General features: G+C 43.2%; 1 protein-coding gene across 1 annotated transcript; it reads left to right on the top strand.

Annotated features, from left to right (window-relative positions):
- The first annotated feature begins 8,532 nt into the window (after positions 1-8,532).
- LOC108791849 (ficolin-2-like) lies at positions 8,533-24,245 on the top strand. The gene is made up of 9 exons (XM_018562442.1): positions 8,533-8,637; positions 11,965-12,078; positions 13,901-13,945; positions 15,601-15,636; positions 16,506-16,544; positions 17,286-17,413; positions 19,361-19,490; positions 20,741-20,875; positions 23,998-24,245. The coding sequence occupies exons 1-9, from the start codon at positions 8,568-8,570 to the stop codon at positions 24,243-24,245; spliced, it is 945 nt and encodes a 314-aa protein (XP_018417944.1). The 5' UTR covers positions 8,533-8,567.
- Positions 24,246-25,684: the final 1,439 nt, after the last annotated feature.

Genomic DNA, 25,684 nt, shown 5'->3' with positions numbered 1-25,684 from the left:
CTGCAAAACGCATCACTTATCTATATAGAACCCTACCAAGTCCTTATTCATGCTGTACATCAATATCTGTGCCACCAGAGGATTAACCTCAGATCTTGGACTCTGCATATTCTATACGAACAATTGGACAGCGGTGCTTAGTGCTAGGTTGTAGTCGAAAATAGTTTGGAGCATTATTTTTAGCACTTGTTTTATTTATTTACTATTTTTATATTCATTGTTATGAAATAATGTTTGTATATTTGTTTATATCTGTTCTTTATGTAGATGCATGTTTATTTTCGACATCTATAAAGTCCATCTATGGTTGCTTTTTTAGAAAACAAGTTTGTTTATATTTTGAACCAGAGCCGTAGATAGCTCCTTTCGTGCCCGAGGCAAGAACAGAAAATTGTGCCCCCCAACAGACGTGTGATGTCAACATCCAGAATAGCATAAAAATTTGTGTCTTTTGACAAAACTAATGAAAACATTTGTAGTTTCTGTTAATTTCCTCCGAAACAAATTTTTAGTCTCTGCACATGTCTAATAGTGTGCGCTGTGTGTGTGTGTGTGTGTGTGTGTGTGTGTGGTTTTAATGTTATTTATCTTGTAGTATTATTTTTTTTCTGTTGGGGGCTTTGGAGAAATATTAGGTGTCTAAACAGACATTTCCCTTTTGAAATAGAAAAAGAAATTGAGGACACAGAGTCCTCAATCTCTTTTTCTGCTGCATCTGTTCTAAGTGAATGGAAAGCACTCAGTACAGAGGCTTCCCATTCATTCAGAAACTGGTGATAGTAAAATATTTGCTATCATCCAGTTATCATTGGGTAGAAGCCTCTGTAGCGAGTGCTTCCACCCATCGAGAAACTTAATGAACAGGAACTGATGTAACACTGTGTCCCCAGTTGTTTACAAACATTGGAGTGATCAGCTGATCACTCCAGTGTTTGCTCGGCACAAAGAGGATCCGTAAATATCACAGATATTTACGGATCCTTCGTTCGCTCTGCCAGCCTGAGCGCTGAAGCCAGCAGGGGGGGACAAGGAGGGAGTGCTGTCACTTCAGGATCGCTGAGGAGAGAAAGAGAGCCGCCAGCTGTCAGTTCCTGGACGAGCAGCTCTCTCCTCACTGCTTGATCATGTTGGATGACAGCCCCCACCGGCTGCAGCGCTCTCTTTCTCATCAAATAACCGCTGCCTCTGCCCATACAGGCAGGGGGGAGCAGCGGCGGATCTGAGGAGAAGCTGGAGTCTGTGCCGCCCCGCTTCTCCCTGAGCCGCGGCTGTGTTGGCTGCCCGGCACCCCTGTTGCCCTGGCTACTCCCCTCTCAGCTGCGCCTCTCTCGCCTCATGGTAGCTACAGCCCTGTTTTGAACCAATAATAAAGGGCTGTGGCCAATTTTCTTCCAATTAAAGTGTTTTGTTGATTTTATTTATTGATTGCTTAATTGTTAAGCTTAATTGCTTATGTAGGGTCTACAGTCTGCAATCCCCTGCAGTTTCCCGAACAAAAACCACATTCATTGTTAGAATTTCGTTTGGGCAAGAAAAATATTCTAACATGCTCCTTCAACTTTTTTCATCAGTACAGTTGAAATTGATCATCAATTTGACCCCATCAGTGATTAGAAAGTTGAAGGAACATTCCAAAATTGATTTTGTGCATTCACAATTCCTGCATATATTCTACTGTAGGCTGCATTCACACTGGGATTTAGACTGTGGCCGGGGATTCCTGCGGCAAGAACCTACACATTCTTGTGGCAGGAATTCCAGGTGGGTCCTTGCAGTTGCTGTACTGTGCCCATTCAAGTGAATGGCAGGCTGACAGTGGCCTCAACTGTCAGCATGTAATCAAACATGGAAAGATTCTTTGCAGTTTGGAACAAATGATTGTCCCTTGACGCAGACAGATTGCCAGGCTCCCTCTGGCTTATAACTCTTGGGCATATCAGGGGTGGAAGCTCCATGCTATAGTTCCCAGCTCTGTACTCATTCTACTTGGAGTGTTAAAGAAGAACTCTGGGAAATTCAAAAACCTACCCTTGCAGTGGAACTACACCCGCTCTGCAAGAGTTAAGTGCTCGTTTTGTCTACAGGGGCACAAAAAAAAAAAAAGCTGTATTACGCATCCAATCCAATCCTTGGTCCTGCGATGGTTGGCAGTCACTACTCTATCTCCACCCTTCCACTCTGGCTATGGAATGTCGCTTGGTGTCTGAACGTTTATTGCAAGTCAATGGGCCCAACGTCAGTGGGGTTTAGACTGCCAGAACAGAAGGAAGGGAGAGGAGTCTGCAGGGACAGATCCAGAAGCCTGAAGGGAGCTATTGGGACCAAGGCTCAGGTAAGTAAATCTGCTTTATTTGAGCCCCCTAGACCAAACAAGCACTTAACCCTTGCAACACACGGGTACTGCGACAGTAAGTATTTGATTTTCCTGGAGTTCTGCTTTAAGTCTTCCTGTCCACTTTGCACTTTTTCCTCCATTACATTCTGCATGAGACATAAACCCAGGAATGCTGGACCTCCCGCCATGATAACCACAACAGGTGTACACTGTCCATGTTGACATTTACAAATCTCCTGAAACTGGAGATAACTGCTCAAATTTCCAGGTACAGTAACTGTGAGGGTTAAAGAAGACAAAAATAGTATTTCTTATTCACTGCCTGACCAAAAAAAAAGTCACCACATGGATTTCGGGCAGTGTTGTGATCCAGGGTTGCTTCAGTGGGTCAGGTCTAGGTTCAGCAACATTATGGACCCAAAAAATGAGCTCAGCTGCCTACCTGAATGATCAGGTTTTACCATCAATGGATTTTGTCTTCCCTGATGGCACATTGGGCATATTCCAAGATGACAATGCCAGGATTCATCTGGCTCAAATTGTGAAAGAGTGGTTCAGGGAGCATGAGACATAATTGTCACATATGGATTGGCCACCACAGAGTCCAGACCTTAACCCCATTGAGAATCTTTGGGATGTGAAGAGAAGACTTTACACAGTGGTCCAAATCTCCCATCATCACTACAAGATCTTGGTGAAAAATGAATGCAACTCTGGACAGAAATAAATGTTGTGACATTGCATAAGCTTATGGAAATTATGCCATGGAGAATACATGCCATAATCAAAGCCAAAGGCAGTCCAACTAATATTAGTGTGTGACCTTTTTATGGCCAGACAGTGCATTCTTCACCATTGTCACATTACTGCATATCCCATAGTATACAGAGATCTGGCCTTGGCCATAAATCAGGCCGTTAGACTTGTTCTTCCACGTATATTGCTCCCAAACAATATCCTGTTATGTCCTGTAAGCATACCTCATATCTAAATATAGAGAGCTTTGGTTTCAGTTTCACTCTGAGGAAAGTCATGCCATTTACTGGAAAGTCCAGGGAGAAAACAAAATGTTCTTTTCTTAGTAATATATTTATGTGTATATATATACACTGTCATTTATAAGCACACAAGCTCCTCTTATCCAAATTGTACAGTTTCCAGGTTTCCTTAAATAAACATTTTTAGATTCAGCAGGGATAATATAAACCAAACTAAGGAAATAATAGATGGTAAAATGGATGGAAAATATTGGGTGGGGATGGAAGCAGGGGAGTTAAATCTGATGCCATGTAAAAGATCAAACCTTACAAATCGAACAAATATCACACTGAACGTATCGGACATATAGCTAGATTTGAACACTTGTTTAGAGTGTTAAGTTCCATTTTTTCAATAATCGATTATAATCGATTATGTCGATTAGTTGTTGCAGCCCTACATACAAATATTTGATATTTTATAAGCTGATTAAATGAAATATTTAATTATATTCCTTACTAGCCACAGAGGATAGGAATACAGGTTCTACATAGCCTGTGCACACAGCAGAGCAGTGGGTGGTACTCAGCAAGTCCACCCACTACCAGCTGTCTGTAGAAAACTACAAGAGGAGAGGAGACAAGACCAGTTGCCCTGTACAAATAGAGAGATCAGTAGTAACTGGTCTGTTTCACAGGAAGCTCCTGTACAGAAGTTGTTTCATGCTGAATTACTGTAGAAATTACTGGGATAAGATAGGCAGCACAGTGGGTCCCTAGTGGTTAGCACTTCTGCCTTGCAGCACTGAGGGTCCCTGGTTCAAATCCAGACCACTATCTGCAAGGAGTTTGCATGTTCTTTCTGTGTTTGTGTGGGTTTCCTCCGAGTATTCTGGTTTCCTCCCACACTCCAAAGACATGCTGGAAGGTTAATTGGCTCCTGTCTAAATTGGCCCTTGAATGTGCGATAAGGACCTTAGATTGTAAGCTCCTTGAGAGCAGGGATTGATGCGAACAGGGCCAGACTGGGACAAAAAAAATAGGCCCGGGCATTTTAGACTGAGCAGCCATATCACATGACCCCCCCCAACACCCTTGCAATCCAGGAGCGGAGCCAAACATGGAAGCACAATTGAGGGGCAGGGCCAGCCAATAATAAGTAAAGAGGGCTACAGGCAACACAAAAGTCTTGCTACAACCAGCATACAAACTTTGCCACGGTATGCAAGCTTTGCAACAACCAACATACAAACCTTGCAACAATATAGGAAGCTTGCTACAGAGAAGTCTTGTAATACCTCAGTGGATCTCCACCTCCCCAGCCATCCTCAACACCCTGTACAGGTCAGTGCTCCCAAAATAGCGCTCACAGTTCTCCAGCAACTCTGGCACAATACCACCAATTCAGGTGGCCCAGCACGGCCGATGATTCCGTGAAGGTGGTGCTGTGTCGCTTCAGGATTACCAAAACAGTACCCAGCAGACAATTACCACAAAAGGGGTAGTTCAATTACCACAATAGGGGTAGTTCAATTACCCCGTTGCCCCCCAGTGCATCTGCCAGTGTTCTGTCTGCCCAGCCAGCTGCCGCCCACTCAACTCTGGACCCAGGTCACTCACAATGTTTTAAACTCGAGCTTTGGTGCTGGGTCAGGGGGCACAAAGAGGTCAGCGGTGTAGAAGGTCACCCAGCCGATATAGAGCAGTCAGACTATGTAACTCAGATCCTACTCAGGAGGACGTTGGACACCAGCGGTTTGGTCTTCCTTGGCGCATCATCCTTAGCTGCCTCCAATAGAGCCTGCCAGGACCCCATATGCTTCCAACGCTGCTTCTGGCACAAGGCGGCCAGACACAGCGTGCCACACCAAGCAATGGGGGAGTGGCTAATCCAAGACCCTGCACACCTACCCGAAAGCCACAATTAAACAGCACACCTACCCCAGAGCCGCCATTAACCCCGCACACCGACACCAGAGCCGCCATTAAGCCTGCACACCTACTCCAGAGTCGCCATTACACCGCACACCTACCTCAGAGCCGCCATTAATCCACACACCTACGTCAGAGCCTAAATTAACCCTGCATACCTACCTCACAGCCGCCACTAACCCCGCAAGCTACCCCAGAGCCCCCATTAACCCCCGCATACCTACCCCAGAACCACCATTATCCCCGCACAGCTACATCAGAGCTGCCATTAACCCGTACACCTACCCCAGAGCCGCCATTAGCCCGCACACCTACCCCAGAGCCACCATTATCCCCGCACAGCTACATCAGAGCCACCATTATCCCCGCACAGCTACATCAGAGCCACCATTATCCCCGCACAGCTTCCTCAGAGCCACCATTATCCCTGCACAGCTACCCCAGAGGTGCACATTCAATGATGACGAGAGCTGCTCCTCAGGTTCAGGGGGTGGCTCAGACTTCTGGGGGGGCCACAGTCAGTTACAAACTTCATATAACTCTGTCTCCTGCTAAAACTGGCGCTCAAAATAACTCACGTGGCCGTTGCTACTGCACACCAGAGGGGTCCTACTGGGCAATGCACAGCATGTGATCTGAGCTGCCTGCATCCAATTCAGCCTGTCAGCACTCCATCTGCCACTACTGGCACTTAAAAAGGACAGACCCAGGTTGGGCTGGCTCCCAATGTCAATTAGCTCCTCACTCTCATTCCCCTGCTCAGAGCAGACAGATCTAAACGAGCGTGTTGATTTACTAAAGGAGTGGAGCATGTTCACTCATCAAAATGAAAGTTCATTTAGCCTAGTGAATAAGGTATTTAAAACAGCAATTGCTTGTATATGATTGGATGATTGTAGTAATCAGAGTTTTACTGTGTTTGAGAAACAAAGTTAATCTAAGTTAATGTGTAAAACTTAGTAGGGGTGTGCTGCCTCCAGCAGTTATATGGGCACTGTAATTGCATTAGTGTTTATTTCACGGGCGCTCAGTGTTGCACGTTTGATCGCTCCAATGGGACACTGCATCACTGCTACAGCGGGGACATCGTAGCCTGGACGCACGGACCATCTGGTACAGTGAGGAATTCCAAAAGGCCCTTCAATCTACGGGAGGCCTGAAGACATTTCTAGAGAAAGTTCCCAGCATCTTCCTATGACCAGGGCTGTGTTGGCTTAAGAGAAAGGGGACGCCCATCTCTCGCTGACAGACATCACCACTGCAAGATTGACCTGGGAAGTGGTGAGAGGCCTTTGGCCAATTTATGTGATTTCAGCAATTCACATAATCAATACAGTATGGGCCTCAACGATGGCTAGCCTAGACTATTGCTACTGGCCAGTAGTATGGAGAGTTGGATATTAATTGGGACTGTTACATTAGCAATCAAGTGCTCAAGGTTAAAGATAGTCTCTGAGATAGTCCGGTACTGCATACCTCAGCATATAGATAGTCGCAGTTGTCTGAATACTTGATGTATACTGTTGACTATTGTTCCTTCAATTGTTATGTCTTTGTATGCAATGCTTGATAAAATCTATATATTTGTTAAGTAAAACTGCTTACAAAACTTTGTAAGGTGTGTTGGTGTGCTGTGGATCCTACTTGGGTGGTACATTTTGGCTTGGGGACAGAAATAACTGGGTTATTCTGGTGGCTCCTTCGGGGATTAGTGCTACATAAGCTTTAACATGTTTATCACTTGGAAAGCTATAATCACTATCTTTCATAAAAATAACAGCTGGTGAAGCTGATGTAAAGGTCCTTGTTTGGGCACTTTGTGTTATGGGGTGACAACGCTCTTCCCCTGTCCCCCACAATCTCCTGTTTGTAAATCACCCTGTCCCACAGCCAGCACATAATGGTTACAAAGAAATCAGACCAACAAATGTTCTCATTAGTTTGCCTGGACCCCAAATTTTAAACCCACTGGATCTGCCACTAGCCCATGTACCTCATCCCTAATCAAGAGGTATTTATTTGTACTTGCAGGGTCTTTGAAGGGATAAAACATAGGAAATGTGCATGTATTGCAGAGATGTACTGTATGTTTTTTTATTTCTTTTTATTTTACTTTGACCAGCTTTAGGGTCTAGACGAGTGGTTCACAACCTGTGTAACCTCAGGACCCACATTTGTCCTTGGTCATTAAGTTGCGACCCAAGACATACTGCAATGGAACGCACGGCATTGCAGTACCATGTGTTACGGTGCGGGTGATTGAACTGTGGGAAGGAGGTGCGTTTGGGGTGCCATTTAAATTATTGACAACCCAACACACTCCCCACAATAGAGTGCGTTGTAGGTGCGATTGCATGGTACAGCGCATAATTGCACAGAACTGTTCAATTAACGCACTGTACTAGTGTGGACGAGCCCTCAAAAACTTTGACAGACACATACAACCACAGACACAATCTCACACACATATAGCCTCCACATTTTTTTTTTTTTTTTTAAGATCCGCTCAGTCTCCCTACCTTATGAGAACTGGAGTGGATCCTCAGCCTGGGGTCCAGTGTGGGCTGCTGTGCTGTGACAAAGCTCCATTCATATGTGCATTGTTGGTACAGCTCCCTTACATGCCTTGTAGAGGTGCCGGGAGCCGGAATGTGACGTCACTCCAGTCCAGGCATCTCTACAGGACATGTGAGGAAGCTATAAGCAATGCATGTATGGATGGAGCTCCCTCGCGGCCATAGCTCCAACCCACCCCACACTCAGCATATGAATGGCTGCTCAGCAGGAGAACTGACTGTGCTGTACTAGGGGGAGGCTGAGAAGCCTCTCACCTAGAAAAGTGGAAGGCACGCGGCGACCCACTGAACAATGGGTCACGACCCACCAGTTGAGAACCAAGGGTCTAGAAGATATGAGAGTAAACAGGCGTGTTATCAAGGAGATACCAGCTGAATAAGAAGCAAACTTATTTGTGAATTGATCCCTTTAAACGTCTTTCTTGCATTAGCTAACAATGGTGTTGATTGTTTGACATGATTGGATTAGCACATTTCCACATTGTTTGGAGCCAGACAGATGAAGCTCGTATTGGAGACACAGTAGTCCTTACACTTGCCAAGTAGCTAGTGATGTAAAAAGCAGATAATTCCTGGAGCAGATGAGTAACACAGATAACTTTTTGAATTGTGCAAGAATCACTGTGGATTATGAAAGAAGAGTGTGCCCATGGGGAGGAGTTACTAAAACATCTTATTAAACAGAAAACTAACAATACCTCATTCTGCAAGAGACCTGAAGAACAGCAAGGTACATCTCTAGCCAGTATGTGGACTTTGGTAGCCTCTATATTGTGCCTGATGACCTCTCTTACAGACACTAAAGAAACTTGCCCAGGTAAGTCCAATCACAAAGCTGTAGAAGAGATAACGTAGAGGTACTCATAGACATTAGATGACAGTCCTGATAATCTAATGCCTATAGGGCAGCCCTGACAGTTCCATACAACCAATGTCACAATATTAACAGAGAAACAAGTTGACCTGGACTAGACTACTGCTGATCTTGTCCATTGAGATACACTAAGTTTTAATGCACAGTGTATGTAAAGGAGATGTCATTGGTTTTAACACACTTTGTTTCAAATTATGAGAACCAACATGTCCTTCCATTTTGATCATTATATGTTGCTAGGTAGTAAGGCTAATAATACAGAGGAGAAGGACACCAGAGTGTATGACATGGAAGGGGACCGAGCTCCTGATGAGGGATATATGTTATAGGTATAGGGGATGTTATCAATGTTGTAGGAGATGTTATAAATCGTTTTTTGTTTGTTTAATATATTTTTATTAGTATTCCACACAAAACAAATATTTCACGGATTCAAATAAGACATAAAAACTTTGTTATTACAATAGGTATAATACCATATTCCTCTCCAGCCCCATTCTTATGTTCTATCCCCCTCCCTCCTCTTAGGTTTTCATATTCCTTTGTATATTCGTGAAATCTCAAACATATCATCTACTGTGTTATATTTATCATCAAATCATCAGTCACATCAGTCTCTGTACATATTTCATGTTCGTATCGTTCGTTTCATTGCAGCAAAGTGACATTAAAAAAATTTTAATTGTCACTTTGCTGCAATGAAAATTAGCGTACAGACTACCGCTAACTAATTTCGTCCGGAAAACTAATTTTCCGAAACGAATTGCACATGTCTACTGGACGCAAGGCTTAGGGTTAGTTCACACCATAAGCAGTGCGTTCTGGTCCGATTCTGGCCAGAACGCACTGCCCGCATTGCGGCCGGGTCACTTTTTGGCCAGGCTGGAGGGGGCACAGTGGGCCATTGAAGTAAATGGCGCCGTAGCCACGCCCTCCGGCTGCAATGCGATTGCCCGCATGGGATCGCAAGGCACATTGTGCCTGCAGTGTGTTCGGGTGCAGTGCGATCAAAATAGTGCTTGCACCCAAACGCACTCCAGGCACAATGTGAGTCGGCCGCAATCCGATGCAGTGCGTTCCGGCCGGAACGCACTGCAAGTGGTGTGCAGGAGCAGCCGTTTTCTTGGTATAACCACTTCCAGCGGAGGACGTACATTCATGTCAACCCGCAGGAAGTGGTTAAAAAAAAACACACACACGTAATGAAACATACATAAACAACACTCATTAAAAACACAGACACACATAGCTTCATTAATGGAAAAAAAAAAAAATCACACACACACATTAAAAAAACACATGATAAAAACACACACACAACTAATAACATTTGTTAATTAAAAAATTTCCCCCTCCCCTGCTTACCTGTTTTGCAGGAAGGGGGGCTGCATTCCTGGGGTCCAGTGTGGCACTTGGATTATCCTAATGGTCGAGTGGAGGATCAGTGTGATCTGCATCTCAGGCTGATGCAGACCATACTAATTGATCCCTGCCAATCAGCGGCGGCACCACGAGTGATCGATCAGTATGATCTGCATCAGCAAGAGATGCAGGTCATACTGATTCCCCGCTGGACCACCAGGGAATGATTTTCATTTAATATATTGCCGTTTCGGCAATATATTAAATTAGATGTGGGCACTTGCCAGGTTTAAAGATGGCCGCCGCTACTCGCGGCGGCCATCTTTAAAAACGTAATGTGCACTCAGTCACAGACAGGGGGACACCGGAGGCCCGCACAGAGAACACCAGCTGAGGATCTCGAGTGTGCGGGCCCCGGCTTCCTCCGGTGCTGCGGGGCCCGGGCGGCCGCCTCCACCTGCTGCTAGTCAACTGTACGGCTGCCGGACGATATTCATGTAAGGTTCACAGGCCCCTCACGCGGCCCGGGCCCCTTACTTGAATATCGGCCATACCCCCTTGACGGCGGCCCTGTGGGCAGTAAATAAAAGAAAGAGAGTATTTAAACTTAAACATTTTTCTTCATTACCTACTAGTGCTGTTAGCTTAGCATACTTCTGCATTGTTTGGAGAGGTTTACAAACCTCTCAGGTTTCTGAGGGACACCTTATAGCACAAAGTATGTCAACATAGGAAACACCTCCTGCTATGCCTTAAGTTATGCGGACCACAAAAAAATGAATAACATCAATCTAGATTAAATTAATAAAAAATACCAGTTAAACCAACAAGTACCTTTTCAATACTACTTTTTCAAAATATGAAATGCAATAATTTAGAGGTTGGATGAAAGGATTACTGTACTAAAAATCTTTTAGTAGTGCATTTCTATACAGAGTTTCTGTTAAAGCAATTCTGTTACCCTTTACAAAAAAACTAAAAGGAAAACCAACCTGTAAAAGAAGACACTTTACACTTACCTGTCTGGTGGGCAGTGTGTTAAGGTTGTGTTCTTCACTCAGAAAGCATGTCCCCTGCTTGGTGCCAACCTTCACACAACTGTTGTGTCCTGTAGCGAGAAGCCATAGCAACATAGTGGGGGACTTGCTATCCCATATGCCTAGAGTGCTTTTACTTTCAGTGTTTGCAGCAACAGGTTCACTTTAATCTGGAAAAAAGGGGCAGTAGGCCCTACTGATCATGCCCGTGTTTGTTTAACAACACCCACAAAATGATGTCCCCATTTAGGCACTCCAGGGAGAGCAATGAGGTGTTGAGTGCATGGGCCAGTAGTTGGTAACCTGCAGGGTTCAGGAATAAGTAATGCACAGAGTGAACCTGGAGCCCCCTGCACTCTTTCGTTTACGTTATACTGACTCCTGCAGTATAACGTAAACGAAAGAGTGCAGGGGTCAGGAAAAAGTAATGCACAGAGTGCAGGGGTCGGGAGAGAGTAACACACTGAGTGCAGGGATCAGGAGAGTAATGAACAGAGAGCAGGGGTCAGTAGAAAGTAAACTTCATAGTGTAGGGGTCAGGATAAAGTAACGAAGTGAATGCATGGGTCAGGAATAAGTAGCACACAGAGTGCAGGGGTCAGGAGTAAGTGACGCACTGAGTGCAAAAGTAAGTAACGCATATACTGCACAGGGGTCAGTAGAAAGTAACCTACAGAGTGCAGGGGTCAGGAGTAAGTAATGCACTGAATGCATGGGTCAGGAATAAGTAGCACACAGAGTGCAGCGGTCAGAAGTAAGTAACGCACTTAGTGCAGGGGTGACAAGTATGTAATGCAGACAATGATGTCACTTTTACAAATAACAATGTTTTATCTTATATTTCCCTCCCCTAATGTATATTTCCCTACAGATGTAAAGCTTGTAGGCATTGAAGGCTCTGAGAAGTTGGCTATACTTCGTGGATGTCCTGGATTGCCTGGTCCTCTTGGTCAGAAGGGTGAACCTGGAGCCCCCTCAGAGAAAGGTTAGTGAATAGTTACCTGTGTATGAATAATCACATATAATATGCACAGGAGCCATGTTTTCATTGCCTCCCCTTCCCTATGCATTCCGGCTACGAGTGAGTTTGACATTTTAACATATGATATCACAGTGAAATTGTCAATCTTCTTTATGCCAAAATTTTGTGGAAACTGTCTTTTTTATTTTGCCAAGCAGCACTGCAAGGAAGTAGACTGTCCTCTGATTTGGTTTGTCATTTTGATGAAACCATTGCTTTGAGGGTCCATTAACACTAGCCATGTGTTTATTTGAAAGGGCTGCCCTGCCCAGTGCAAAAAAACAAAAATCATGCATGCAACATTTTCAGCAGTGCATTGCACTGCAATGTTAGGTGCAATAACTCTCGCGGTAACGCAGGTGTTGCCACAACTCAGTAGTGTGAATGGGACCAATGCTATGCTGGCTTCTCAGGTAATGAATGAACTTTGTGTTCTGCTAAGTCTTAACCTATAACAAAATCCAAAGCACAAATTTAATATATTACATCCATCCAGTCTATAGTTCACCAGTCCATAGACATGGTGGCTGTATTAGTTTTTCAGGCTCAAAAAACATTTCAGCAAGTACATGAAATACCTGTTGAACCTGCTAGAAACGCAGTGACTTTGCCACTTCCTGTGAGCTGACATGGAAGCACAATATGATATTATCTTCATCCTGTAATGCCACTACTAATGCCACCAACCCCCATGTACTTGAGAGGTTTGAAGATCAGCCTGGCTGCCAACAATGGCTCTCTGCATAGATATAGTGAGGGAGCATAGCCACCCAGGGACATGAAGTGTGTTATTTCCATAAATTAAAGAAAAAATAAAAGAGAAAAATGCTAAAAGAAGAAAACTAATGAAGACACCTTATGCAATATACAGAATTTGTTTTTGGGTTTAGATATGCTTTATCTGCATCGGTGACATGAAAACACGAGTTTAAGAATACCCACCTTCCATAAAACAGTGAGGGTAATTTATCAAAACTGGAGCAGACAAAATTTGTAGCAGCAGTGCATGGTAACCAATCAGCTTCTCTCTTCAGTTTGTTCCATTGAGGTTTGAAAATGAAAGAGAGAAGCTGATTATTTGCCGTGCACAGCCGCCCCATATTTTGTCTGCTCCAGTTTTGATAAATTTCCCTGTTTAGACAATCCTATACTGTTTTTTCTTAAAGGAGAACTATGGGGTTAGGGCTTTTCCCCATAGTTCTCCTTAGGGTAACGGGAGGACACAAACTAGCGTCCTCCCGTCACCCTAGGCTCAGTATACCGCGAGCTGCAGCTCGCGGTATACTGAGATGCCGCAGCCGGAGCGGATCCCGACATCGATGTCGAGATCCGCCCAGCTGCGTGAGTGACAGCTAGCTCTGCCTATATGGAGGCAGAGCCAGCTGTACCCGCCCCCTCCCCCGTCCGTTCCGCCAGTCAGCGCTGGCGGATTGGAGCGGGGAGAGGGGAATCCAGCCCCTCCCCTGTCACGGCAGAGAGCCGTGACAGGATCGAGAGTTGAGCGAACCCGGTATGTGTTCGCTCACCTAGAGATCTACTGAGCCGACCTGTGACAGTCTCATTGTCACAGGTCGGCTAGAACTATGAGGTGAGTGAAAAGCACTCACCTCATAGTTCTCCTTTAAGGAATGAATGAGCCATATTATTGTATTGCTTCGGCCAAGTCAGAGATTCCAGGTGCTAGGTATAGACTAGTGTGTCAAAGCCAGACATGGTTTTATTGTCATTGTGGTTACTGGACCAAGAGATAAATTAAGATAAATATTATTCCTCTGTTTCCTGCCAGGAGCAAAAGGAGAACCTGGGAAAGCTGGACCTGCCGGGCCACCAGGTATGGTTTTACATGTATTTGTCATATCTTTCCTTCATCGGACCAAAAGAAGTTTGATTTTTTTTCTGTTACACCACAGCTCCGTTTAGAAGAATTTCTTGAAAACATTTATAAAACCAAAACTTTCTTTTTATTTTCAGATAGAGTATGGGAGAGTTAAAACTGTTTTGTAGTTTGTTTTTGTTTCTTTGGGGTTTTTTTGCCATTTGTGTCTCATTACAGAGATTTCTCTTCACTTCTTATCCTGTTTTTTCGGTACTCGCCGATACCGAAAAGTATACCGATACCAGAAGTCCCATTAAGGAAGCAAGGCGGCGTGTAATGACTTCCTGATTAGCCGGGAAGCTGGGCGGCGTGTAAAAACTCGCCACCCGGCTTCCTGATTAGAAGGGAAGCCATCCCCAAGCTTCTCGTCACTAGAATGGAGCATGGAGCCAGATTTCTGGCCAATCAGAAAGCCGGGCGCCGTGTAATGAAACGGTGCCCAGCTTCCTGATTGGCCGGGGAGCCGACTCCATGCTCCCTCGTCATGAGGCAAATCTGACAGGGATATTCACAAAAGGGTGAAGATTGTGTAGAAGGCAGGAGAAGTGTACTATCTAGGACAACATAGCTAACCCCGGAAAGTGAATAACTCTTTTTTGAATAACCCTGTAAAATTTAAGTTTTGCCTGTAGTTATACTTTATTTAAGAAGCTGTCCTGCTGAAGGTTATAAGAGACTGCATTGTCTTTTCTCATTTGGAAAGTAGGGCTTCACCCTTCCAACACTAATTTATAAGAAGGATACAAACCAGAAAACATTTAACATTTTATTGGAGACATCTTGTGATTGTTCTTCAATAGCCTCGCTAGATCCCTATAATTCCAGATATCTTAGACTGTAAAATTACACTGAGAAAACTGTAAAGCATAACCACCGTGAAGTACTACTGAGCAGGAAGCAGAGCTTACATACCGAACAAAGATTGCTGCTCACATGTACAGTATATCTAATATTTATGAGATGTAAAGTCCCAGCATATCCTCTCCTGTTATAACATCAGCGTTGTAATAGGAATACATACTAGAGTTGTTTTTTATAATACAATCAAAGCTTACTTGAAAAAAATCCCTTTTATGTAGTGAGTGCTGCCTTCCGTCTGCCCATCACTTTCATCAATATCCTGGATTCCCGGTGTGCTTTGTATCTCTTTCCCTGCTGCTTGATGTGATGCAATCTCCATTTCTCATGACTACATAGCCCAAAATGCATCGCTTCCAGCAAGCAATGAGAATGTTACATTGGTCAGACATTGAGTTGTAGTTCAGATGGCATTTCCTCAGTGAAATTGTGTCAGTGCATTGAGGAAGTACATCCTATGGGGATGTAAACTTACCTTCAAAAAGTAAGTTTACAAACTTCTAGTGATATGGTTATTAGGAGTGACATTTAACTTATGGAAATTCAATATAGAAATACAGATTAATTTTTAGTTTTTTTCCATAAATACCTTTGTAACTTGCAGTAAAAGGGTTTTTAACATTAACAGGTAACGAGAGTATAGTTTTGGTTTATTGAAGAACACATGTCCCAGGTCTGGAGCAAAAAAAGTTCAAATCCTCGTAAACTGTTTTTAACTTCATTATATTTTATTTTGCTTGTTTCTGGTACAGGGGTAGTTGGTGTTCCCGGAGTTAAAGGTCAAAAAGGTAAGAACTTTATTTGTTATTATTGTCTAGTATAATCAAGATATGTATTTCCTATGTGAAGATTATGACCACGAGACTGGAAGTGTGCGAGATATTTAACACCACCCCAGCTAATATCACCAAGCCCAGGCTCGAGGTGATTTGCTGAGTTGTTTAATATCCAAAATACAGATTTTGAAAGTGTATGCAAAACTAAAACACCATTTTCCTCCAATCAGCTGTAAACTGTATGCTAAAGCTGAACTCCAGGCACAAAAATTCCATTCATATATATTCCTCATATATTCTTCAGTAGCTACAAAGAATGTATGTCCACTTTGTGTTCACCAAATGTTTTTGCATACCCGGAGATCAGAGCTATGGGAGGGGCCCTGCAGGACCCCCCACTACTGCAGGGGTGGACAACTCCAGCCCTCAGGCGTGCTTTAACTACAAATCCTAACATGCCTCTGCCTCTGGGAGTCATGCCTGTAACTGTCAGTGTTGCAATGCCTCATGGGAATTGTAGTCCCACACCCCCACACTACAGGCTGCCTGCAGAAAAACATTCCATGCTGCATGGCCTCTCTTTCCTGGCTATGTCTGTACAGTAGAGTCCCATAGAAGTGCATATGGCTCTACTACACAGGCATTGCCAATAGAGGGAGGAATTGCGGCACAAGATATACACAATCCCTAGGGGTCGCTGGCATCGGATCGTGGTAGGTATGTATCTGCGGATGGTGGGATCTGTTGGGGTCAGGATTAGGGGGGGGGGGATAAGTGCAATTTGTTTGAAAGTGCATTTATCCTTTAAATATTAGAAAGTAATATGCCATAGTGCACACAAAGAAGGCTGCACCCAACTCACTATATTCTATCTTCACTAGGAGAGAAAGGAGACACGGGCACTCCAGACCGAGGATATGGTGAGTCTTGGGAATATTATTCTGGGACAGTCAAAACTGTGTTTCTATGCATACACTACTTTGCCACAAGGGCCATTCCTATCACATGGTAAGGTGATGATATTGCTGCATGTGGCTCCTTCAAAAGAAGAAAGAGGGTTGTCTGCAACAACTCTTGAAGAGTCTGTAGACACAGTGCAGTAAGGAGGATCTGCACCACACTTGGCTTCCCTACTGCCTATAAGAGCATGTCAAGCTGCATTGCTAAGAGGTTGGGGTTCAGAATTGGGAATGGACTCACTGTATTCCTGCATCACCAAACGTAACCAACAGGAAGTAAAGGCAATAGTGGAAGCTCGACGTTTCGTGTGGAATCTCACAACTTGTGACACCGGTGCTTAACTTTTGCCACAAATACTGTCAGCTTCCCAAAGTATTTGTAGCAGTATTTGTAGTCCACTTTATTATTTCACGGTATAAGACATGACCTAAGGTATATCAAACATGCTGGCGCATTTCTGCTCCCAAGGACCTTACTTATAGCTATGAGATTTTCCACCGGCTCAACAAAAGTCAAACAAGGTGGGTGGAAAATCCACCACCAAGAGCTATAATGATAGCTATGATTAAGGCCCTTGGGCTGAAACATGTGGGCATATTTAATATAGTGCCAGAAGGGCCACCATCAGATCAAATTTTGGCTGATTCCTTGTCTGGCAAGTTTGAGCCACACTCTCTCACTTGATTGTATTTCTCCTGTAGCTGCACGGAACTGCAAAGAACTGCTCAACCTGGGCCATTTCCTCAGTGGCTGGTACACCATATATCCTGACGGGGAGAAGTCACTAACAGTTTTCTGTGACATGGATACGGAAGGAGGAGGATGGATTGTAAGTGAAATGTTATTGTTTTCAAGATGTACCACTGGAGATGAGACACAATTTCACTTAACACCAGCACAATGAAAAAGTGGTCAGAATACGGAAAATTGTTATATCATACTTACCGTAATTTTCCTTTCCTGGCCTATCCTCATGTCAGCATATTAATGAGGCGGAGCTAACCCATTAATATGCTGACATGGGGAGGCCCGGAATACGGAAAATTGTTATATCATACTACCGTAATTTTCCTTTCCTGGCCCATCTTCATGTCAGCATAACAATGAGGCAGAGCTGACCCATTAATATGCTGACATAAGGAGGCCAGGAATACGGAAAATTGTTATATCATACTTACCGTAAATTTCCTTTCCTGGCCCATCCTCCTGTCATCATATTAATGAGGCAGAGCTGAGCCATTATTATGCTGACATGAGGAGGCCAGGAATACGGAAAAATGTTATATCATACTTACCATCATTTTCTTTTTCTGGCCCATCCTCATGTCAGCAGATTAATGGGTCAGCTCTGCCTCATTGGTATGCTGACATGTGGAGGCCAGGAAACAGGTTTTATTCTGGCGCAGTGTGATGATCTTTGGCATATCACTTATCAATCAGTGTGTTGGCCAGGAGTGACAATTTAGAACTTTTCATACTCCTATGTGGGGCAGAGCTGACCAGGTCAGTTCTAAGAGTGGAAGTAGTTCCTGGCATGTACTTAATTTTAATTCTTATAGATTTTTTTTTAATTACCATAATTTGTAATATTTTATACCAGTATCCAGTACTTCGTACTTTTACATGGTGTTTTGACAATGATGACACATAGGGGTCTATTTAAAAATAATTCACAGGGCTGTTCACCCTGCAAATATCTGTGAACATTCGCTCTGTGCTAATATATGCTAAAATGAATGTTTTTTAGATTTTAGAAGTGGAATTTTCGAATGTTTTCATGTAACATAGAATTATGACCACTAGATAGAGCTAAAGGAGGTTAGGAAATAAGTTTCCATTCCCTATGATCCTCGGCACCATCTACTGGCCAAAATGCAATATTACAAGAAAAAAATTCATTTTACAAATTTTTTTGTTCTTAAAAAATACAGTGCATTCCCTTGTAAAGAAACAACTCATGAACGCTTGTTTTGGCGTAAAACGCACAGAACAAATGTTCACAGATATTCATAAGGCGAATGGCCCTACTAATAGTTTATAAACAGACCTTTGAAGGGCCTGATTTGTATGTCACTCACAGTGCATTACTGCAACTACATGGAGACGAAGAGCATAGGAATTTAGTATGCTCCTTGACTCCACCTAGTGGCAGTAATGTGATGAGAATGTCTTATAAATCAGCCCCATACTGTTGATATAAACTGTAGTTCCCTTTCATTGTACACATATACAACACTGCCAAATGTTGCCACGGTCAAGTTGCAGAGCTTATTGTTCCTAGGTCATTGTATAGCTAGTAATAGTAAGTCATAGTTTAATGTAAATACTTCTACTAGCCCAGCAAGAATAGGTTACCCTATTCATCATTAGTCATCTTGGTGCTATCCTGGCATAGGAATTAGCACCTGTCACTCTTTTACCCTGTTGAAGTCAGGGATAAGGTTCTATGGTACCTAGGAGAATATTGCCGACTGTGATCACAGAGAAACGGCACACAGGAGTAGGTCAAGCCGTTTCTGTTTATTATGCTCAGTGTGGGACCTTATATAGATCAAAGAAGGTAATCTGATACAAAATCTAAATTAACAAGTCATTTACAAGAAGCTGAAATTAGTTAAAATCAGTTTAAAAACTAACTAGCTAATTGGTTCTCAAATGGAGAAACTCAAGGAAAGAGAGTAGAGAGGAGAAACTCAAGGAGAAAGTAAAGAGGACCTCTCTACCCTTTTGTAAAGCTGTATTCTTTTGCAACCCTGTGATATATTTCATTCTTTAGGTATTCCAGAGGCGTTATGATGGCACAGTTAATTTTTTTAGAGAATGGAAGGACTACAAGAGAGGGTTTGGTAACCAGCTTAGTGAATTCTGGCTGGGGAATGATAATATCCATATGCTGACATCATCTGGTAATTAATATGTTTACTCTTATATCATAAACATCTTTTTCTTTTCTTGGTGCCTGAACACACTCTCAACCAGTGTTTATTAATACAATTAGGTATTTTTCACACAATTAAAAAAACTTGCTCTGGTGCCTTTTTTATCTCACTGATCTAACAAGCAACTTATGATCTGCAACAGTTGAAGGATTTACAGTATATAGACAAGGAGAGCCATGGAATTAGTCTTTTGATCAACCCATCTTTAAATCTACTTAAAGGCTAAGTGCACTTTAAAACAAAGTGTACTTATCCTTCCTCCCTCCCTCGTCTCTGACCTAAACGATTATACCCTCCCCCTCCGCAGATCCGTACTTGCAGAGATCCTCTATCACATCCAGCGCCACAATGCTCCCTCTGCTGGCCGCAACAGCACATTACAGCCTCCTAGATTTCTATAGGGCCGTCTCCCAGTCAGGAGGCTTGCAGTGCTGTATGTCAACAAACAGTGGAACAGCAGCCCTTGGATCTCCGTAAGTACAGATCTGCAAGGGTGGGATCGTTTAGGTCAAGGGAGGGGGACAATTAGAATAAGTGCACTTTATCTAAAAGTATACTTACACTTTAAAAACTTAATGCAGCAGCACATAGCAACCAGTAAATGTGTAAACCCTAAAGTCCAGCCTCAGGATTTTTCTGACTTCTTCCCCATAAGCAACTATTTAAAAAATTGTATTATTCATTCATTTAAACATTCATACATTTCCTACAGTCTTCAGACCAGTGTAATCAATTCCATGGACATCACAGATGCTTCATCTTCTGATCCAGTGGCAGTTTTGGGTGATCTTTACTCCTGCATAGCCTGGAACTCATATAATGATGCAGGCGTGCTGTTCTGTCCTGTTCTATTGTGAGCTCAAGGCAATGGGATGGCAAATCCCCAGCAGGTGTTCCATGACAGCCTGGGCATATAGTAAGCGGGTTGGATGACCCATGCATTTTGAGGACAAATACCTTTTTCAGAACATACCCACACCCCTTCCACCTCCTAAGCCTTACTATTGGTTGGTGAGGGCGGTTGCATACTTGCCAATTCTGCAGATATTTTAGCCAATCGCCTTGATTCCACTCTAACCCCGTCCACTTCATGTGAATCCTCACCCACAAATGTAGAACTGTCCTGCACACTTGTGCATAGTCGTGTTTATAAAAAGGTGCCTCTTACATGTGTGATAGCTGAACAACCCTGGTTTCGTTTATGTATTCATCTGCAGGAACACACGAGTTTCGGGTTGACCTGATCGATTTTGAAAATAATTTCAGTTTTGCTGCCTATGCTTCATTTGCCATTTTGGGAGAAGAGGATAATTACAAGCTGAAGATTGGAGTTTTTACTGGAGGCAGTGCAGGTATAAATCTTTTCAATTTGAAACCTAAAGAAATGTTACATCTTATAAAAATTGTAAAAAAAAATGTATAATTTTTATTGTCTTTTGTCATATTCATACAATTAGAACACGATCAGCTATTCATCTTTCTTACAACAGCAGATAATTTACAGACGACAGAAATACATCATATACTAATGTGGACATATGGTCTGAAAAGCTTGTCAAGATCACAACATAGGTTTGAGTGGGTCAGCATAGTCATCGATAAAGTGATAGTTGGAGGGATGGGAGAAGGTATGATTTGTTTTCACCCTTGCTTCTTAAAGGAAAATTAGAGTGAAATGCACTCTTCCCCATAATTAGAGCCGATGTGTGACACTGAAGCTGTCACGCGTCAGCTCCATAGATCGAGAACTGAGTGATCACATACCGTTGATCGCTCAGTTCCTGATCATCTTCTTGCAGAGAGTGGTGACTGTCAGTCACCGCTCCCCGCAGGGATTCCCCCCCCCCTCCCCTCTCTGTTCCTCCAGTGCTGAATGGAGGGACAGACGGGAGGGGGACAGGTACTGCCGGAACTGCCTCTAGAGAGGCAGAGCCAGCTATCAATCAGATGGCGGGGTGGATTCCAACAATATTGTCAGGCTGCAGCGCGGTTCTGCGCTGTCAGCATGTAGCCCACTATATGTTGAGTCTTGGGTCACAGCAGTAAAACAGCAAAAAGCGTTAATTTTTTTTAAACCCGAAGTTCTTCCTTAATCAATACTATCTGGAATATGTATTGGCCTCTGTAAAAAAAAACGGTTTTGCAAAGCATACTATACTATATCCACAGGAGCGGCTGTGGATATAGTATACCTAGAAAGCAAGTTTTCTATATCCACAGCCGCTCCTTTGCCGAGGTTATGGCTTACTTCCATTTATTTAACAAATTCTGTCGTTTGTGAATCCATGCTGACTATTGCTTATATTATTATAATATATCAATATTATAATATTATTTTCTAGCAAAAACCCATGTAAGTGATCCTTTATGAAACTCTCAAGTATCTCCCCACCTATAGAAATGAAGTTTACAGGACTGTAGTTACTTGGTAAAGACTTTGATGCCTTTTTAAATATAGGCACCACATTGACCTTGCACCAATCCATTGGTGCTAAGCCAGTCATTAAAGAGTCTCTAATAATAAAATGCAGTGGCTTTGTAATAACAGAGCACCATTCTTTGAGGACACATGGATGTGAGCCATCCGGTCCAGGTGCTTTGTTCACTTTAATTTTGTCTGTTTCTGGACCATATGTATTTTAAGACATTGTGGTTCATTATAGCCTGTGGCACTGCCATCCCCATTATGGACTTCAGCTCCACCCTTTTCCTTCGTACACCAGAGGTATTTAAAAGATTTGCCAACTCTTTGTCCCCAGTCACTAACTCTCCGTTTTTTATTTTTGTGATCTTGATTTCTGTTTTACATATCTTGTTATTTTCTTTGTATATTTCTCTGTCAGATGACAAAGCAGGCCTTACATTAAAATTCAAGGTTCAGATATTTATTAGACTGTACCTACCATGTAAAAATGCTCAGTCACACCTAAAAAAAAGGTAAAAAAAAGTAATTATCTTAGATCACGCCTTTCAGTCACCTTCTCTAGGCGCTGGTGATGTCACTCACCAAATCATTTTGGGAATGTACGGTGCTGGATCACACTGCCACGTGATTTTGGACTCTCATTTTTTCCATGAGTGACCTCACTGGCACCTAGGCAAGGGGACCAGAAGCCGTGCTCTAAGATGAATATCCTTTACTTTTTCCTCCCTTATTTTTTTGGTGTGACTTATTCTCTAAAGAACCGTAGGATCCAGACGTAGCTTCGGCTGATCCTTCAGCTCGCTTCGGCCACCTCCGCCCTTTGGTTCAGTCGAAACGAAGGGCTGCTGTGCGGCCTATTGTCAGCTGAGCCCGAAAGCATATGCTTCAGCTCGACTGAGCCGAAGTGACAGTCGAAGCATGGAGAAAGGTTGACCAAAGCTGACCGATCTCCACACAAATGATAGCTGGGGGGAGCCAGCCATGATCTCACGGCTCGCTATGCCCAGTTGTAATGACAGATCAACGTCCCCAAATGACCAGGGGACACTGATCTGTCATTAAACAATAACAGCTGGGTGGAGACAGCCGTGACATCACAGCCAGCTCCGCCCAGTTGTTATTCATTGGCCAGGACCTGCTAGAAGACTCTGGCAGGTGACAGCCAATAGGAAACAGTTGGGCGGAGCTAGCTGTCACCGCTAGTTCCGCCCAAAGGTTTTTCTTTTGCGACATCTGTCAGATGCTTCATTTTGCGGCGGAAGTCCGTCGCATGCGGTCAGGTCAGTGTGCAGCTTTTTTTTTCTTTAAAATATTTTTTCTTTTTAATTTTTATTTTTTTTATTTTGAAAATGATTTTATTTGTATTTTTCAACTTTTTTTCCACTTATTTTCTATTCTGCTCGGTACCTCGGAGGCACTGAGCAGAATAGCCAAGCTGAATGTCGCTCGGCGGCATTTGGCTATTCACTCACTGCTGTTTGGCTCCTATGAGAATAGGGGCGAACGGCAGCGAGGGAGCTGCCGGAGCTTCGGCTCAGCCGATCCAGATGTTGAATCGACTGAGATAAACTCCTTCTGCACTTCGGCTCAGCAAAACATGCAGAGCAGAGCATGTTCGGCTGACCGTAGGCAGCCGTACAAGGCTGAAGTGAATAGCCCAACAGAGTTCTGCTCACTTCACTTCGGCTCAATTATTCACTCAGCTGCCTTTGGTAGCTTTGTGAATAACCCCTTCATTATTTTTACATGAAGGGGCAGGACTACAAATTAGCAGGACATTGCACTTTCATGCAGGGCACTTTTTAAATCTGTCTTTTACTCCCCTAGTGTTGCCAGATATGTGTATATTTTATGCCACGTAACATATATTTTATGCCGCATAAACCCCCACAGTTGCATTTGACTTGATATACTGTAGGCATTTTGTTAGCTATGTCTGCTTGTCATGGTAGACAGTAAATCCACTGACCAACATCAGACTTGAAAAGAGTATTGCAGAAGGTTACAAAATTGTATAGAAGCCAATGAATGATATTGTTTTATTTTCAGGTGACTCTCTGGTCTATCATAACAACCGTCCCTTTTCCACAAAAGACAGAGACAACGATGAATACGGCAGCAACTGTGCAGCAGATTTTAAAGGTGCTTGGTGGTATGGAAGCTGTCATAACTCTAATCTCAATGGGCTGTATTTAAGGGGGAAACATGAGAGTTATGCAAATGGCGTTAATTGGGAGAGCGGCATGGGACAGCATTACTCTTATAAAAACACAGAAATTAAGTTTAGGCCGGTGTAGCCTGCAACTTCAGGAGACCTTCCTGAATAAAGCATATCTAAACCCAGAAACAAAAATGTATTAAAATGCAGATTATCATTGCAGCGGTGGCTGCATTTATTTTATTTTCTCTAGGCCCTTTTTTTCTTTATTTTCACCTGGTGATCTGGCCAGTAACACACTTCCTGACTTCAAGTGGCTGCACGCTATGGAGGAACAATGGAGCCACTCTTGGACAGCAGTATTGTCACCCTGTGGAGAGGGCAGTGTTCGATGTATTAGCAGATTTAGATGGACTGGACTAACAAATGAAATCTGAACTCCAGCTAACACCTTTTAAGCAGTTACAGACACAGTTTGTTTCCTTTTGGGATAAAGGTTTTCTATAAATGTGCAAAAGCTGATCATTGTGAGCATCACTGTCAGTGTGAAATGGTTTGTCACAACCCTCTATCTGGCACTTTTGCTGGACAGCTTAACCTGCTAAAGTATATTGAAAAATAGCAGACTTGCTGGCCAATCACATGGTGAAAATAAAGGGAAAGAAAAGAAAACTAATGCAGCCACTGCATGTACGGCTTGTTAAGCTGCAGTATATTACATTTTTGCTATTGGGTTTAGATATGCCTAAAATATCTGAAGGAAGACTTCTTGTCCATCTAACCGTTGAGATTTTGTTGGATGGGAGAATTAAATGAAGGATTTGATAGGCTGCAATGAAATTGTTTTCCTGTTTAATAAAGAAGATCATGTGTAAACCTAAGGTATCTGCTTTGCACTGCTGAGCCCATAACACCAACATTGAAAAGAAAGCTGTGTTTAACTTGTTTGTTTTAGTAAAAAAGAAGAAACTGACAAAAACAGCCTCTGTATGAATCTCTTTAATGTCACCCTCACTCTTTTATAAAAGAGCTGTGTGTATGAAGTAAGATGGCTGGCCCTAAATAATGCCCACTGGAAGAATGAGAGGTCCTGGTCCTGTGATATTGTGAGGATCCCCTGGAGTGGCATCCACCTTTAGGATACTTGGTTCTATTTGTCCTTGCTGCCTATTTGTAAAAATAAACTGCAATGAGTAGGAGTCACTGTGGTTCCTGTATACCTTTGGTAGCCAAACTTTTGTCCTCCAGCTGTGGTGGAACTACAAACTCCACCATGCATCTGCCCCTGGGAGTCAAGCCTATGGCTGTCAGAGTTTTGCAATGCCTATTGGATTTTGTAGTTGCACCACAGCTGGGATGCCAGAGTTTCCCTACCCCTGCTATATACTGTGAGGTCAGGTGCATATAATTTTCATTCAAGTCTATGGGACATAGTGAGCAGGTGCGGCCAGCCCAATACTAGCGCAGAAGGGCTTCAGCCATAGTAGGAGGTAAGTATGGACTAGCCAAGGGAACAGGATGGGAGGGAGGGGGGTGTAGACTGACACAATTTACCGTATTGAGGGGGCTAGGGAGCCT

Source organism: Nanorana parkeri, unplaced genomic scaffold (genome assembly GCF_000935625.1).
Source record: "Nanorana parkeri isolate BGI_ZX_2015 unplaced genomic scaffold, ASM93562v1 scaffold578, whole genome shotgun sequence".
NCBI lineage: Eukaryota > Metazoa > Chordata > Amphibia > Anura > Dicroglossidae > Nanorana > Nanorana parkeri.
Note: the sequence above shows the minus strand (reverse complement) of the source record. Positions and strands in the feature narration are given on the sequence as shown.

Excerpts from the sequence above, each read along its gene's own strand:
- LOC108791849 (XM_018562442.1), top strand. The coding sequence starts at position 8,568 with ATGTGGACTTTGGTAGCCTCTATATTGTGCCTGATGACCTCTCTTACA. Across the intron at positions 13,946-15,600 it reads TGGACCTGCCGGGCCACCAG|GGGTAGTTGGTGTTCCCGGA; the intron begins GTATGGTTTTAC and ends TTTCTGGTACAG. Across the intron at positions 15,637-16,505 it reads CGGAGTTAAAGGTCAAAAAG|GAGAGAAAGGAGACACGGGC; the intron begins GTAAGAACTTTA and ends TATCTTCACTAG.